This window comes from Pseudorasbora parva, chromosome 13, assembly GCF_024679245.1.
Source record: "Pseudorasbora parva isolate DD20220531a chromosome 13, ASM2467924v1, whole genome shotgun sequence".
Taxonomy (NCBI): domain Eukaryota; kingdom Metazoa; phylum Chordata; class Actinopteri; order Cypriniformes; family Gobionidae; genus Pseudorasbora; species Pseudorasbora parva.
Window position 1 is genome coordinate 1,028,810 of NC_090184.1, and position 16,874 is coordinate 1,045,683.

At 40.5% G+C, this 16,874-nt stretch overlaps 1 protein-coding gene across 1 annotated transcript in view; it reads left to right on the top strand.

The window, feature by feature from the left end:
* cacna2d3a (calcium channel, voltage-dependent, alpha 2/delta subunit 3a) overlaps window positions 1-16,110 on the top strand; it is a 164,122-nt gene extending 148,012 nt beyond the window's left edge. The window contains exons 31-38 of the mRNA XM_067412885.1: window positions 282-352; window positions 4,514-4,589; window positions 8,520-8,572; window positions 8,726-8,781; window positions 9,189-9,303; window positions 10,949-11,061; window positions 12,630-12,712; window positions 15,264-16,110. Of these exons, the coding sequence (XP_067268986.1) occupies window positions 282-352; window positions 4,514-4,589; window positions 8,520-8,572; window positions 8,726-8,781; window positions 9,189-9,303; window positions 10,949-11,061; window positions 12,630-12,712; window positions 15,264-15,359 (663 nt within the window). The 3' untranslated portion in view covers window positions 15,360-16,110. The remainder of the gene's footprint in view (window positions 1-281; window positions 353-4,513; window positions 4,590-8,519; window positions 8,573-8,725; window positions 8,782-9,188; window positions 9,304-10,948; window positions 11,062-12,629; window positions 12,713-15,263) is intronic.
* Window positions 16,111-16,874: the final 764 nt, after the last annotated feature.

Here is a 16,874-nt window from a genome sequence, read left to right on the forward strand (position 1 = left end):
ACTTGAATAATAATTATATAGTCAAATATTATACATATATATTTGGAATTCAGGGCAATTTTAATGCCGTCTGCAAATCTGTAGGCCGTGGTAAATAATGATTTAATTTATATAGAAATGTTTCTAAATGCATTCTGATAGTGAAACTCAAGCAGAAATAAAAGACAAAGAATAAAACACTGAATCAGTTTTGGTGACTTTTTTATTGTTTATCCCCATGCACAATCCATTCTGTTATCCCAGTGTGTTTGTGATATTCATGCTGAGAGTGTCTCTTTCAGACTGGTGTGTTCTTTGGGGAGGCAGAGGGAGCTGTGATGAGAAAACTGGTTTCAATGGGTTCTTTTAAGAGGTATGTCAATGCTGAAAGAAACAGAAGACATTAGATTGTTTCTCTTGAGAATGAACAGTGAGGAGGAGAACAGAAAAAGAGTCAATTGATAGGTTAAAACAAGTCGATCAAAGAAGGGCAACATCCAGGTCGATCTCCAGTCACTCAAGCCATCTTCCAGTCATCACTTCAACATAGTTGTCTTCCAGGCATCGCTGGTCTTAGCACTGTCTCCTTGTGACTGTGTGTGCTCCAACGGTTCAGTCTATCAGTTTATCTATCAGTCTTCTATCAGAGTCACAGCTCTGTTAACCTATCTTTTTGGGAGTAAGCCCAGGTCTCTGTCCTGCCCACCCATGCCAGCCCACACCCTGAAGGAAGCCTTCACATCAGCACCCTTACTTCATCATTCGATCGAGAGAAACCTTTCATTGCCGAGGTTGATTCCTCCATCTCAGGAGAAGATGCCATCCTCTCCCAGGGGAATCCAGCCCGTCTCTATCCATGTGCTTACTTCTCCAAGAAACTAACACCGGCAGAGATGAACTATGGCATTGGCAAACCGAGATCTCCTGGCCTTCATGTTAGCTCCTGAGGTGTGGGGAGTGGAAAGGGCCCGTCATCCATTCCTGGTGCTCACAGATCATCACAACCTGGAGTGTCTCAGAGATGCCAAGTGATAAAATCCCTGGATAGATGGGCCCTTTCTTTTTTACTCAGTTTAAGTTCACCATGACCTATTGTCCAGGGTCAAAGAACTGTAAGGCCAATGCCATGGGTGTCGGAACCATTGTGTGTGTGTGCCCACCCACTTTTACGACCAATGATATTGGACCTACTCACTTTTATCATCTCTGATTCATCTTTGATGCCTGTTTACCCCTAACCGATAAACACTTATTATTCAACACGTTAGATGCTTTATTTCCACTTTTGTAATATGTTCTCTAATTTAATTTAAAATAAATGCCTTTCCGATCTGATATGTGATGGGAAAAGGGAGTAGAGCGAGTGTGGCAAAAGGCGGATTCAAACCTCAGATCTATTTGCATCAAAACTTGATGCGTCTGACCCCTACACTATTGCCACGGTAAATAACTTAGTGATTTCCGTAATTTAGTCTGGCCCAATCAATCGTTTAGTGAACAGCGGTATATTTGTTTGAATGTAAATGGCATCTAACATTACTCCATTAAAAAATTTAAATCTGAGAGCTAGAGGACCCATCCACTTTTGTGGGTGTCTTTTCTCTTCTGGTTGTGAAAAGACCCTATTGTCTGGATGCTATCCTCAGACAAACAGGCGAACATCCACTTTTGTGGGTGTCTTGCGATTGTCTTGCGACGCCCATGGCCAATGCTCTATCCTGCCTGTTTACTCCTGAGTTTCTAATCATCCAGAGTCAATCCTGCTATCCAGTCTCACCCAGTAGACCCTGGACAATAGGATTGCACAGCCCACCGCCACTGAACCAGCCAGGCTGCCCTTGAATCAAGACTTAAGTACCAACATTTCAGCGGATTCCTCTCATCGAATCAATCCACTCCTCTGTTGGCACCAAGCCTGCAGCACTCCTCTCAGAAACTGAAGCCGACGCATCTTGATCGCCCCTCGGTGGCCGGTCCCAGTATATCTCATAAGCCTCCATGTTTTCTAATGAACGCGAGACAAACTAAAATATCAAATTACACTTCAAATAATTTTTTTCCAAAGTTAGTTTCTGTCTTTGTTGGCAGTTTTCTCACGATTTCATTTCAAGTGTTCGTTCTTTCAATAAGTTTAGTTTTAGTTCGTTATTTGATGCTAAAAAAATGGGGGTGTGACGTCATGATTGACAGCTGAGAGTGACGGCTTCTCTGAATGTAGCTGTCACTGAGGCACCAACAGACTTTTTTCGCGATTTTTCAGGTCGGAGAGTGGAGCTTAAGTTTTTATTTTTAAATGTCCATAACTGTTTATTTCACACAGACAGATATGAATTGTTCTGCATCTCTGAGAGTGTGGACGGGCTTTTAATATCGCGCCTCTACTTCCTGTTCTCTACCGCGTAGACTCCGGTCCCAAGATCACACGCGTAGACTCTGTACCAAATCTGCACAAGATGTCAGCGCCATATTCGGACCTCCGGAGGCTTAAAAAACTTCAGCCGAAGAGAATCAAGTCGAGTCGTCGATATTTTTTTACGGCCTATGGTTGGCACTGGTCACCCTGGGACCAGTCCTACCCTCTTGCTCATCCTGGTGAACTAGGATGAAACGACCAATGTCACAAGATTCATCCAAGGCTATAAATAATGCTCCATGGCAAAGTCACCTCACCACCCGACCAACCGGAAAGCTCCTCCAATAGCCCTTTCCACGAAGAACATGGTTACATCCGGGAGTGGATTTTATGACAGATCTGCCAGCCTCAAATGATTGCATTCCACAAAATCAGCTGAATTACTCTTCAACCATGCCTTCCAGAACGTTGGCTTTCCAGGAGATATTGCCTTGGATAGAGGACCACAGTTTATCGCCCGAGTCTTGAAGGCCTCCTTTTCTCTTCTGGTTGTGAAAAGACCCTATTGTCTGGATACTATCCTCAGACAAACAGGCGAACAACTTTATTTGCAACTTCTGCCACAGCCACCGGAACCCCTAGCATTGGTTCCTGGCATGAGTATACCCAAAACTCGCTACGATAACCTGAGACTGGACTGAGACTGGGGTTATGGTGCATGGACTGTTTCAGTGCATACTCGGATACCAGTCACCTCTGTTCCCCTGGGGTGGGAAACCATTGGACGTCCCAGTAAAGAATTACTGGTTCTATGAGAGCAAGACGGTCTGGGATGCTGCCCACCATCATCTGCTAATGATCTCCAATATCATCACTTACCTGTTTATGCATTGTGTTCCCGCCATATCTGCTAATAAAACTACCTGTTATAATCAGTAAATTAAAACAAGCAGAGTAGATTTGTTTAGCCAAATGTTCACAGACAACACTTCTTGTAATAGATTTACCATTTCTGACCAGTAGGTAGACTAGCAATGATATGTTCAACGTTCCATACCAATATATACAGTACACAGAACAGTTTTTTCAGCGTTGGCTAGTAAGGTGGAAAATTGCCCCTCAAGACACACGGTTTAAAAGGTTCAGCAGAGACAGGTTTTCAACATATAGTTCTATACCACAGAACTCATTCAGAATATGAAACCGAGACAATAGACGCTGTGTAAATTCAGTGCTTTGCTCCTAATGAATATTCCCCCATGTGTCATACTGACAGCAGAAGGCCACACACAAATACACAGATTAATACAAAGACAGCTCTCGCACATACACATGGATGCAAAATGAACCGTTCATACACATCAGGGGTTGAGGTGCAGAAAGAGCTGCGAGCAATAATTATAATTTTCTCTGATTTATATTTAATGTGATGTAAAAGGAGGCCAGTTCAGGGCCTTGACACACACACACACACACACACACACACACACACACACACACACACACACACACGTTGGTTTTTGTGAAATGTAGGGACATTCCGTAGGCTTAAAGGTTTTTATACTTTACAAACTGTATTTTCTATCCTTCTACACTGCCCCTGCCCATAAACGTACCCATCACACACACACACACACACACACACACACACACACACACACACACACACACACACACACACACACACACACACTGCCCCTAAATCTAGCCAACACACACACACACACACACAGCCCCTAAACCTACCCATTACAGGAAACATTCTGCATTTTTACTTTCTCATAAAAACTCCTCCTGTGTGATTTATAAGCCTTTTGTAAAGTGGGGCCATGGGTAATGTCCTCATATTTCACCCTCTCCTGTAATACCTGTGTCATACCCATGGCATTATACACATTTGTGTCCTGATATGTCACTAAAACATTTTTGTGTGTTTTTGCCAGAAAACTCCCCCCCCCCCCCACACACACACACACATTTGCATTACAGAAATACAAAACATGTATATCCGTAGTTGTGTACTGTAATTGTTTATTGCATTTTCTTTATGGTATAACGTCATTAGTTCAGTGAGTTCATATACAAACATATGCAGTTTTATAATGTACTTTATTGCAATACTGGATAATATGTATTAATAATAATTCTTGGAGAATGAAAAATCTGTGGATTTGTTTGCAGGGTGAATCTGTATGACTATCGGGCCATCTGTAGGGTGTATGCACAGACCAGCGATACAGCACACACACTCTTACACGTGAGTACTGCTTACAGTACATCTGTTAAGCTGCATGTGTTCCTCATTCCAGTGTCTTTATATGGTTTCGCTCATATTTGCAAAAGCAAAAAAAAAAACGTTTTTCTTACTCTGCCCCATCATTCAAGTGCTCTTTACATGCAGCTCACAACATCAGCTCTGCATCGGTTCTCTGCAGACAATTCCCCATCAAAAAAGTGTCATCATATTTGGATACTTTCATGGATAATGGCTATTCATACAGTGGGGCAAAAAGTATTTAGTCAGCCATCAATTGTATAATTTAAACTAAAAAGATGAGAGAGGCCTGTAATTTTCATCATCGGTACACTTCAACTATGAGAGACAGAATAAGAAACAAATCCAGAAAAACACATTGTCTGATTTTTAAAGATTTTATTTGCAAATTATGGTGGACAATAAGTATTTGGTCATCTACAAAAAAGCAAGATTTCTGGCTCTCACAGACCTGTAACTTCCTCTTTAAAGGGGCGATGAAATGCTGTTTCATGCATACTGAGCTTTACACTGTTAAAGACTTGGATTCCCATCCTAAACATAGACAAAGTTTCAAAAACTAATGCTTTGCACGCTCGTCATTCTTTAGCTCCGCCCACACGATACGCCTCTAGGCGCTCGGTTTTGTCCGGAAAGACTCGGTATAGCCCATATTTCTTTTATAAATATAATAAAACTAAAGACTTTTCGGAGATATGAAGGATGCAATACTACTCTATAGGTACTCAAGACTGACATGAGATTGACTGAAACTGAGTGTTTCACCGCCCCTTTAAGAGGCTCCTCTGTCCTCCATCCGTTACCTGTATTAATGGCCCCTGCTTGAACTCGTTATCAGTATAAGAGACACCTGTCCACAACCTCAAACAGTCAGACTCCAAACTCCACCATAGACAAGACCAAAGAGCTGTCAAAGGACACCAGAAACAAAACTGTAGACCTGCACCAGGCGAGGAAGTCCAAGAATCTGCAGTAGGTAAGCAGAAATAAACTGTGGCCGCAATTATTAGAAAATGGAAGACATACAAGAGCACTGATAATCTCCCTCGATCTGGGGCTCCACGCAAGATCTCACCCCGGCGGGTCAAAATGATCACAAGAACGGTGAGCAAAAATCCCAGAACCACACGGTGGGACCTAGTTAATTACCTGCAGAGAGCTGGGACCAAAGTAACAAAGGCTAACATCAGTAACACACTACGCTGCCAGGGACTCAAACCCTGCAGTGCCAGACGTGTCCCCCTGCTTAAGCCAGTACATGCCCAGATCCATCTGAAGTTTACTAGAGAGCATTTGGATGATCCAGAAGAGGATTGGGAGAATGTCATATGGTCAGATGAAACCAAAATATAACTTTTTGGTAAAAACTCAACTTGTCGTGTTTGGAGGAGAAAGAATTCTGAGTTGCACCATACCTACTGTTAATCATGGGGGGCATCATGCTTTGGGGCTGTTTCTGCAAAGGGACCAGGACGACTGATTAGTGTAAAAGAAAGAATGAATGGGGCATATATTGTCAGATTTTGAGTATAAACCTCCTTCCATCAGCAAGGGCATTGAAGATGAAACATGGCTGGGTCTTTCATCCTGTCAATGATCCCAAACACACCGCCCGGGCAACGAAGGAGTGGCTTCGTAAGAAGCATTTCAAGGTCCTGGAGTGGCTGAGCCAGTCTCCAGATCTCAACCCCATGAAAGTTGATAATCTGTGTTGCCCAGCGAAGCCCGAAAACATCACTGCTCTAGAGGAGATCTGAGGGAGGAATGGGCCAAACTACCAGCAACAGTGTGGATAAACCTTGTGGAGACTTGAAAATGTTTGACCTCTGTCATTGCCAACAATATAACAAAGTATTGAGATTAAGTTTTGTTATTGACCAAATTCCAAATACTTATTTTCCACCATAATTTACAAATAAATTCTTTAAAAATCATACAATGTGACAACAAATTTTGTTTTCTCTGTCTCTCATAGTTGAAGTGGGCTTTTATGACAATTACAGGCCTCAATTGGTGGCTGACTAAATACTTTTTTTGCCCCACTGTATATGTGTACACTTATTTCAATAGTTCACTTTAGACATTCTACTAACCATAAGTAACTCTCATTAGACCATTATAATATTAATACAATGTTAGGGTTAGGTTTTGGGTTAGTAGAAGAAGTTGAAACACCTGATTATAGTCAGTATAAAGTTTGTTGGGACACCATCAAAAAAGTGTTAGCTGACATTACACAGACAGTCTACTGACTGCTAGTTGACATGTAGTGCATTACTTTTAGTAGCTTTCCCCAAAACTGCTTATACTTTGTAGAAGTGTACAGTGAACGATGGAATTTAAATGTTACTATCCATTTCATTTTTTGCCATTTATAAGCTGCATATGTAATACAAATGATTAATCCATAACAAACTATTGAAAGTTTTGTTTCTCCAGCACTCTTTTTGTTTTCTCAGTTTCTGATAAAGAATCCCGTTATGCTGCTAGAAACAGTTTCCAGAACTCGAGTCCAGTACTTGAGTAACTATAGAGCAGAAGGAAAAGAGTATCCAGTACTAGAGTAACTGTCGAAATGAATCAAACTGATGAACTGAATTGCGAGCGATTTCAGAATTTCAGAAACACTTCAGGATTTCAGACTTTTGCAAACCCTGTTTAAATGATTTGATGAAGAGTGGTTCCTTTGCGATCTGGCATTGCTAGTGTGCATGTGCCACTCCCCCGTGCATACGGGTGTAAAAGGAGACGGCACACATACACTCATTCAAAAATGTTCTGTGGAGCCGAGCAAGTGTGTTATACATGAGCTCATTGTATTCATCCTCTGGAGGAGTTTTCTGGGGTTATGGTGCATTTCAGTGGTCTCCATGAAGAGTGCAGATAAGTGCAGAGAAAGTTCCCCGGGGCATTTCAACCTAAAATAGCACACTTTAAAAAATGCCCTTCTTATTTAGGATTTTATTCTTGTTTCCAGTCCAAATATCTAAGAATTCTTAAAGGTGCCCTAGAATGAAAAATCGAATGAACCTTGCCATAGTGAAATAATAAGAGTTCAGTCCATGGACATCACATACTGTGAGTCTCAAACATCATTGCCTCCTCCTTCTGATGTAAATCTTGTTTGTGAAAAACACCACGGAAAAACAGGAGAATCTCAACATAACGGCAACTGTGGCGTAATCGCTGGGATCATTAATATGTACGCCCCAACATTTGCATATGGTTTCAACTCATTTTAAGGCACCTTTAAATCAAGATGTATTTACTAAATAAGTAAAATGACATGAGATTTTTTATTGTTTTCTTGGGAAAAATATAAAAATTGGCAGATAATTTAGCTTATTTTAAGCAAGAACTCATTTCATTTTATTTTGTTTTTAAGAAATCAAGCAAAAATATCTAATGTCGTTTCACTGATCTAGTAAATGCATCTTGATTTAAGAAGTTTCAGATATTTAGACTGGAAACAAGAGAAAATGACTTAGTAAGAAGAGCATATTTGCAGTGCAGCTTCCTCTAAAAGAGTAAAGCACTGGCAGAAATGATCTTTGTAAAGATGCCTTTGTGTGTGTGTGTGTGTGTGTGTGTGTGTGTGTGTGTGTGTGTGTGTGTGTGTGTGTGTGTGTGTGTGTGTGTGTGTGTGTGTGTGTGTGTGTGTGTGTGTGTGTGTGTGTGTGTGTGTGTGTGTGTGTGTGTGTGTGTGTGTGTGTGTGTGTGTGTGTGTGTGTGTGTGTGTGTGTGTGTGTGTGTGTGTGTGTGTGTGTGTGTGTGTGTGTGTGTGTGTGTGTGTGTGTGTGTGTTCGGTGTCAAAATGCTGCCTCTGCCACATCCATAACCAAACTACTGCCATAATGATTTAACAACTGTGTGCCTCTCAGTATTTGACTGGTTATTGTTCTTTTCTGGCAGCCCTACTTTGCTCTGTTCGCAGCTGTCCGGTGGCTATTGACTGAGTTTGTCATGTAAGTCTCTGATCTTATGAACTCTTCTCTGTTTTAATTCTGAAATCTGAAAACTTTAGATCACTTCTTACTCTATTATGTCCATTTTTGGGGATTACTTTCTCTCTTTGCAGTACCTGCTTCATTATTGCCCTTTTTCTGTTGCTTTTGCAGATTTCTGGTTGAGTTCAATCTGTACAGCTGGTGGTACTCTGACCTCACCATTAAGGGTATGTTTGACAGGATGTGTGTGTTTGATGTGCTGATGGCATCAGGGACATTGTTTAAAAATGTTGGATAGAAACCGACTTACATTTGATCTTACAATCATTTCTCCAATGGGCATATCTGTGATACAGAGAACAAACGTACACACAAAAAACGTGTACTCTTCCGGATGTGACAGCTTTGCATGACTTGTGAAACTTAAGTTTTAACACTGGGTGACTGAAAATAACAATCTGTAGAAATAAAATGTGTATGTCAAAGCAGGCTGAACAGAAGTGCATGCCTGTCATTCATGTCTGTGTTTGCATGATTCTGTACAGTATTTTATGTGCCTCAAGTAATACAGATAAGCCCTGCCACATGAAAACTATCTGAAGGACAATGTCTTTCTCTCTGTTTCTCTCTTTAGCTCAGAGAGGAGGCAGAACTATGTTGGTCCCTTGTGATACTGAGTATCCAGCATTCGTGTCTGAGCGCACCATTAAAGAAACCGTGGGGAATATTGACTGTGAAAGCTGTGTTAAGTATGTGCAGTACTTACAATCACATAAACACGTGCACAGGCACACATACATAGGACAGTTGGGGTCAGCTGATCAAATTTCAATCTTTATATGGTCAGTTCACTCACAAACACTATATTGGTAGAAGTATTGTGCCGCTCCTCCAGATCCCTGAGTTCAGGTGTTGGATCTCTTCATGTCCACAGGTGTATAACTCCAGCTCTCGGCCTGCAGACGCTTCTACACACATTAATGAAAGAATGGGTCGCTCTCAGGAGCTCAGTGAACTCAAGCGTGGGGCCGTGATAGGCTGACACCTGTGCAATAAGTCCATTCCTGACATTTCCTCACTACTAAATATTCCACGCTCAACTGTTAGTGGGATTAGAACAAAGAGGAAGCCATTGGGAACAACAGCAACTCAGCCACGAAGTGTTAAATCCCAGAGCGGGGTCAGCACATGCTGAGGGTCACAGTGCGCAGAAGTCTCCAACTTTCTGCAGAGTCAACAGCTCCAGACCTCCAGACTTCTGTGGCCTTCAGATGAGCTCAAGAACAGCGGAGAGAGCTTCATGGAATGGGTTTCCATGGCCGAGCAGCTCATCCAAGCCTTACATCACCAAGAGCAATGCAAAGCGTGGGATGCAGTGGAGTAAAGCAGCCGCCACTGGACTCTAGAGCAGTGAGACGTGTTCTCTGAACGACCAATCACGCTTCAGTCGGACAATCCCATGGACGAGTCTGGGTTTGGCGTTTGCCAGGAGAACAGGACTCGCCTGACTACGTTGTGCCACGGGTAAAGTTTGGTGGAGGGGGGATTATGGGGTGGGGTTGTTTTTCAGGGGTCGGCCCCTTAGTTCCAGTGAAAGGAACTCTTAATGCTTCACTAAGACATTTTGGACAATTTCATGCTCCTGACTTTGTGGGATCAGTTTGTGGACGGCCCCTTCCTGTCCCAGCATGACTGCGCTCCAGTGCTCAAAGCGTCGCTCCATAAAGACATGGATGAGGAGTTTGGTGTGGAGGAACTGGACTGGCCTGCACAGAGTCCTGAGCTCAACCCGATAGAACAGCTTTGGGATGAATTAGAGCGGAGACTGAGAGCCAGGCCTTCTCGTCCAACATCAGTGCCTGACCTCACAAATGAGCTTCTACAAGAATGGGCAAAAATCCCCATAAACACACTCCTAAACCTTGAGGAAAGCCTTCCCAGAAGAGCTGGAGCTGTTAGAGAGGGTGGGCCGACTCCAGATTAAACCCCACGGGTTAACAATGGGGAGCTCATGTGCATGGAAAGGCAGGCGGCACAACACTTTTGGCAATATATTGTATAATTCTTTACACTTAAATACTCCTTTTTCATCAAAATGATGTTGGTTCTCATGAAGTAGCCAATGCTCGCAACACTCTCTGCCATACCCTGTATGTTTTAAGAGGGAAGATGATGATTAAGAAATAAATCATTAGCCTTACATCTTCAGTCTTTAATCTGTGTGCACTCATGCAATCACACGTGTAGGTGGAGATCTCATTAATTTCAGTATAGGAACACTTGTCTACAGAAACACAGAGTCCATAAGAAGACGCTTTCAACCACAATTGTCTTTTTTGGAGCAGATAAAAAGGCTGTCTTTGAATCTAACAGCCTCTCTCTTGTCCATCTCAGATCTTTTGTCATTCAGCAGATTCCCAGCAGTAATCTTTTCATGGTGGTCATTGACAACACATGTGACTGCAGTGACTTTGGACCCGTCACCATGGACCCCGTCGAAATTATGTATATCCTTAAAAATGAGGCGATTTCACTGTATATATATAATCTCAAGCTAATATCCCACTGTGGTGACCATGGTAAACCTTTATTTCAATAGTCTATGATAGGGTAACATATTAGTTTAAGGTCCAATTCTTACTATTAACTAGTTGCTCATTAACATGCATATTACTAGGATATCGGCTTACAAAGCACAAATTAATGTCTTATTCTGCATGACCATATTCTACATCTCTTAATCCTACCCAATACCTTAATTTAACAACTACCTTACTAACTATTAATAGGCAGTAATCAAAAAATCTTACTTAATAAATAGTTCATAGCGAATTGTTTCCTAATCTAAAGTGCAGTTGTTACAAGTGAAGGTTGTAAACATATTTTTACTTACGTTAAAGTACAGAAGTATTATTAGTAAAAGTAAAAGTACTACTGGTCAAATATTACTCCATTACAAGTGAAAGTTGTAAAAACGGATTTTTAAAAGTACAGAAGTATTTGATTTGAAAAGTACTTAAGTATCAAAAGTAAATGTCCTTCTTTATGTCGCCGCATTATTGTATTATAGTTGTATAAATGCACATTATGCCATCATGGTTTAAGCCAGTCAGTGACGCTCCATCTGACACACTAGCAGACGACTAACTTAAACTCATTTAAATACTTGTAGAAAAGTTACAAAGCTCTTTATAAAGCTGCTGTCACTTTAAGGCCGAATGCACGGATCCAATACACTGATACACATCTGATATTCTCACACTGTTCACCTTCACTGAAGACAGAATCAACTTTGTTTATGTGAATCCTCCACTAAATGAGCATTTGGACATCCGTCTTCTTCCATTTTGCTCTAAACTATAAATCAGTGTTTAATAAATGCTGTGAAATCATTGAACTTCACGAGACTCTACAAGAGTGATTCCTGAAAGGCTTTCTGCAAAAACCCAAACACCTTTTAAAGAAGAAAAAAAATCATCACTGACTTTCAAAGCTGCGACAGAAACGACTTTCCACTTCGAGGACCTTGATAGAAATGTAGTGGAGTAAAGAGGACGATATTTGTCTTTCAGATGGAGTGAAGTTAAAGTCAGAAGATTACAGAAAAAATAATACTCCAGTAAAGCACAGAGACTCAAACAGTGAACTTCAGTACAGGACTCGAGTAGATGAGCTGAGTGACGGTCCGGCTGTACTAAAGTCTGACCCATTTTGGATCATTAGAGTATTATTGGACTGTTAGGTTAGGATTAGTAGAATAAATTGACATACTTGCAAAGTTACTAATAGAATAATATCTAAACTAAACTATTAAAATAAAGTTTAGGCAAATTTTGATTTAGATTTTTAACAGCAGATAAAAGTAACAACTCCTGTGGCTGGTTGCATTGTATATAAACTGCTTAGACTAGGCTTAGTTAGTCATCTAACTTTTTAAAGTCAGTTACATAAAAAGGTAAATCAGACAAGTTTATGCAACTGGCAATTTGCTTTTTAGACACTCTATAGTCTCCATAGTCTTTGTTTTCCTCATGTTTTCAATATTGTTGTGTTTTTTCCCTTAATTTCATTGCACATAACGAGTCTCTGAAATGTGAACGGCTAAAGTTCCAGAAGGACAGAAGGCGACCAGACACGTGCCACCCGTTCCATCATGAGGTAAAACTGAAAAGAGTTTGAGCTGAAACAGAGGCTGAGAAATGATTTAAATAACCATTCATTGCGGGTAGATGCTATCTGCAGACCAGTCGAAATAGCAACATGCATTACTAGCTTTTGAATGCATCCAATATTTTATTATAATGTAATAGTAACTCCATGGCTGTATATTGTCAGCAAGCTTTAGAGTAATAGTGTGCTGATTTTTGTGGGGTAGAATCTGAATCATAAGCTGAAAACTCTTTGCATTTGATTTCTGCAATTCAGCACGCTGCAAAAAATGCTTTTCTTATTCAGTATTTTTGTCTTGTTTCTAGTCCAAACATCTAAAAATTCTTAAAACAAGAAGTATTTACTAGACAAGCAAAAGTAATTGTCTTGTTTTTGAAAGAAATAGCTCAAAATGAAGAGAGTTTTTGCTTAAAATAAGATAAATAATCTGCCAATGGGGTGAGAAAAATAATCTTAATTCAAACAGAAAACAAGATTATTTTTCTCACCCCATTGGCAGATTATTTATCTTATTTTAAGCAAAAACTCTCTTCATTTTGAGTTATTTTTCCCCAAAACAAGACACTTGTCTAGTAAATACTTCTTGTTTTACATTTTTTTAGATGTTTGCACTAGAAACAAGCCAAAAATACTGAGTAAGAAGAGCATTTTTTGCAGTGTAGATAGGATGTTACATTGTTAACGCTGGAATCAGATGCACATTGATGGCCAATACCTGCATGGCAGATGTTTCCAGAGTTCATAACCGTGTGTTTACACCGCCGCTGCCGCTCTGACGTAGATTTAATGTTTTTTCTTTTTTTAAACTGTATTTAAAGAGGACGCAAATCAAACAAGCATGTTGATGGACAGACTGACCACAAGTAGAGTATAAGTTAACCTCATAAAATCCTTTAAATGTAAAAGTAAGAATGAAATCCATACCCGGTGAAAAACGAGCCTTCTAGCCTCTATAAAATAGTGTCGACTTCTTAACAAATTTCACATCACTATGAATGATCTCGTCATAAATGATAAGGAAACCCGCACCGCAATCATCAACTTCTCTTACATTTTGCTTTGGGAACTAATGTGGTCGGAACCGAAGTTTATATGTCTGCGTTCTCTGGGGTTCTCTCAAGCGGAGCACTTCTACATTCCCATTGGTTGCCGCCGAACTGCATCATAGCTCATTACCATAAAGTTGAGCTGATTTCAACTCTCCTTGATGGCCAAATCGTCCGACGGCGCCGCTTCCACCAAAATTACCCGGAACAATTTGTACCAGGAACTTTTTTAACAGGAACTTTCCTCCCCCCCATTTCCACCGTGATCTAAAGTACCGAGAAGATTAGGCAGATTAGTCCAGTGATGTAGGACTGCGCTCGACTGCTCCTCCAAGTCAGTGACGAACAGTAATCATTTTTCCCCGATACTATCCACGCTTACAAGCACACTTTTTTTGTCATTCTGATTGAAAGATTTAGTGGACTGTTTACATGATACGTTATCTAAACCGATCTGGTGTTTACATGTGATGACTTTCAATCGCAATCATTTTGTCACATGCAGTTTGTCTGCCGCATCAGAAATGTCGACGCTGTTTTCTCCAGCAGCTGGAGTGTGTTAACTGAAGCCATAGGAACTCTTAACGGCCACCAGGACTAATACAGTATTATATAAGCTCTGTTGTAAGTATCTGTTGTAAAGTGTAATAATCATCTCAGGAAAAAAAGTATTCTTCTGTCAGGCGCAGTTAAAGTAAAAACTGCCTGAGGTAATATACGCTGTGTCATCACTCCAACATTATCTTCATAACTTACGAAATAAAAAGTTTACCCCTCAGAAAAATGAGCTTTCCTCTCTTGTCAACATGAGCGCGGCGCGCGCTGCCACGTCATGTAAGGACACACACTCTAAAGTAATCAGTCAGGTCGTTTACATGGTGAAAAATAGACTGTAAAAAAATTAATAACGAGTATGGAAGAGATTCAAGCTGTGCTGCTTTTGCTGGTTATGTATAACGTTTACTAAAGAGGTGATTAACAACGACAGAAAAGAGCACTAGCATATTCAGAAAGCTTGTAAAGCTAGATTTAAAATGACAATCAGCTATTACGGACATTGACCGTGAGATGGCTGAGACGAGCGCGCGCCATCATTTACTGATTATTAAAAGACTTTTAAAAATGCCGGTTGAAATAAAATGCCCAACCAATCAGCATGTTCAGCGCCCAAGTCCCGCCCTCGAAAGTTCCTGAACTTTGAAAAAGTACTACCTCGCGAGCAGGGCCGTTTGGAGGGGGAAATATTTACCCGGAACTTCATTTAGACCCTGGTTCCTGCGGTCTAAACACACCGAGTACCACCCAAAAGTTCCTGGGTAAAGTTCCTGTGGTGGAAACGGGGCTCAAGACGCGCCGCTCTCGCCGGAGCTCGCCGCCCGGCTCCCGTTGATAATGAATGACTTCCGGCCACCTTGCCGCTCTCGCCACCGGCGGTGTGAACGCACAGTAATTCTGATATTAAATCCTTTTGTCTTTGTTTGATCCTTCTGCAGGAGAACTCAATGGAGTGTGGTGGTTCTGTGAGCGTGACTCCATCACTAACAGCCACAGTTCTTGTATTCCTGATAGTCTCCATCTTTCCCAGGTGATGAAAACAGGCTCCGCCCCCTTCTCCCTCCTCGGCCAGTTTGACTCCGTCCAGCATGCAAAAAGTGATTATATAAATATTGATTTACACTGAAAAACTTAACTCATCCGAATCACTTGTTGATAGACAGCTACATAAAGAAAAACATATATTTTAAGGCATCACTTTACATTAAGGTTTAATTTATTAACATTAGTTAATGCATTAACTAACATGACCTGACCATGAGAAATATATTTTTACGGCATTTATCAACCTTTGTTAATGTTGGTTAATATAAAAAGATGTTTGTTCATGTTAGTTTACAGTGCATTAATGAATGTTTACAGATACAGCTTTTAATTTTGATAATGTATTAGTAAATATTGAGATTAACTAAGATTAATAAATGCTGTAGAATTATTGTTCAATGTGGTTAACTAATGTTAGCAAATGAAAGCTTACGGTAAAGTCTTACCATATTTTATGTTCACATAGTTAATAGGAAACATTTTAGAAGCAAGGCTACAGGAGACTGGTTACTGTGCTAATGAACTGAATATAAGTAGGATATCTACAATCACATACAATTGTCATACATTTAAAATTTCTTGTTCTGTAACAATTTATGGTATTTATGATTTCCAGCCATACAACTGTGACAAATGCAATAGTGACGTGTGTAACAAGAGTGGATGTTCTGTGTGAACATTGCCTTATATAAAAGATAACAACTGCAGTTTGTGTACTTTTGAAATAAATCTTTATAAAAATACAAAGAGACAGAGGAGTGATTTAATGTTTGATGATTATGTTTTTGCACATTCGAGTGCATATTTAGCATGTGTTGCCATTCTGTGAGTCTCATGTCCGTTTAAAGTTAAATTCTGTCTGCAGAACTCAAGACAAGAGGAAGAGATTGTGGAGTGTGTATGCATGGATAGATGGATGCAGAATAGCTTGTGTAGCTTTAATTCATTTTATTGGCAAGCTTGAAAAATAAGCTAAACATCCTTACATTCAGCGTCAAGTGAATAAAACTCTTGAATATAATGTCTAACCTTTCAGATCCGTGAGTGTGATGTCTGCTGCTGAGTTTATCCAGGAAGAATCCTGGTCAAGTAATAATAATGTGCATAATTCTCTTAACAGAAAACATCTCGGTTGTTAGAGAAGCCAATCTACTTTGAGTGTAACTGAACAAACCAATGGGCATTGGCATGTGATGATTGCTCCAGCTGCTCTGCCTCGTGGGGTGGGTACGTAATGTCCAGCCGGTGCAATGCAATAGTTTTCGCTGAGGATAATAAACCTGTCTCCGGCGTGACAACTCCAATCCTTGTAGTATTCCTATTCAATAATTGTGTAATCGGCGCGTCATCCTCATTAAACCCGTCTCTTGCGTGATACCTCGAACTTTCGAATATTCTGATCTAATATGATTTCTGACCGGTAAGGTTTTCAGAATAATAATCATACACTGTGTGTTAATAGGCCAGAGGAGAACTGGCACCCGGCCTATTTTCTGGTTTAACAC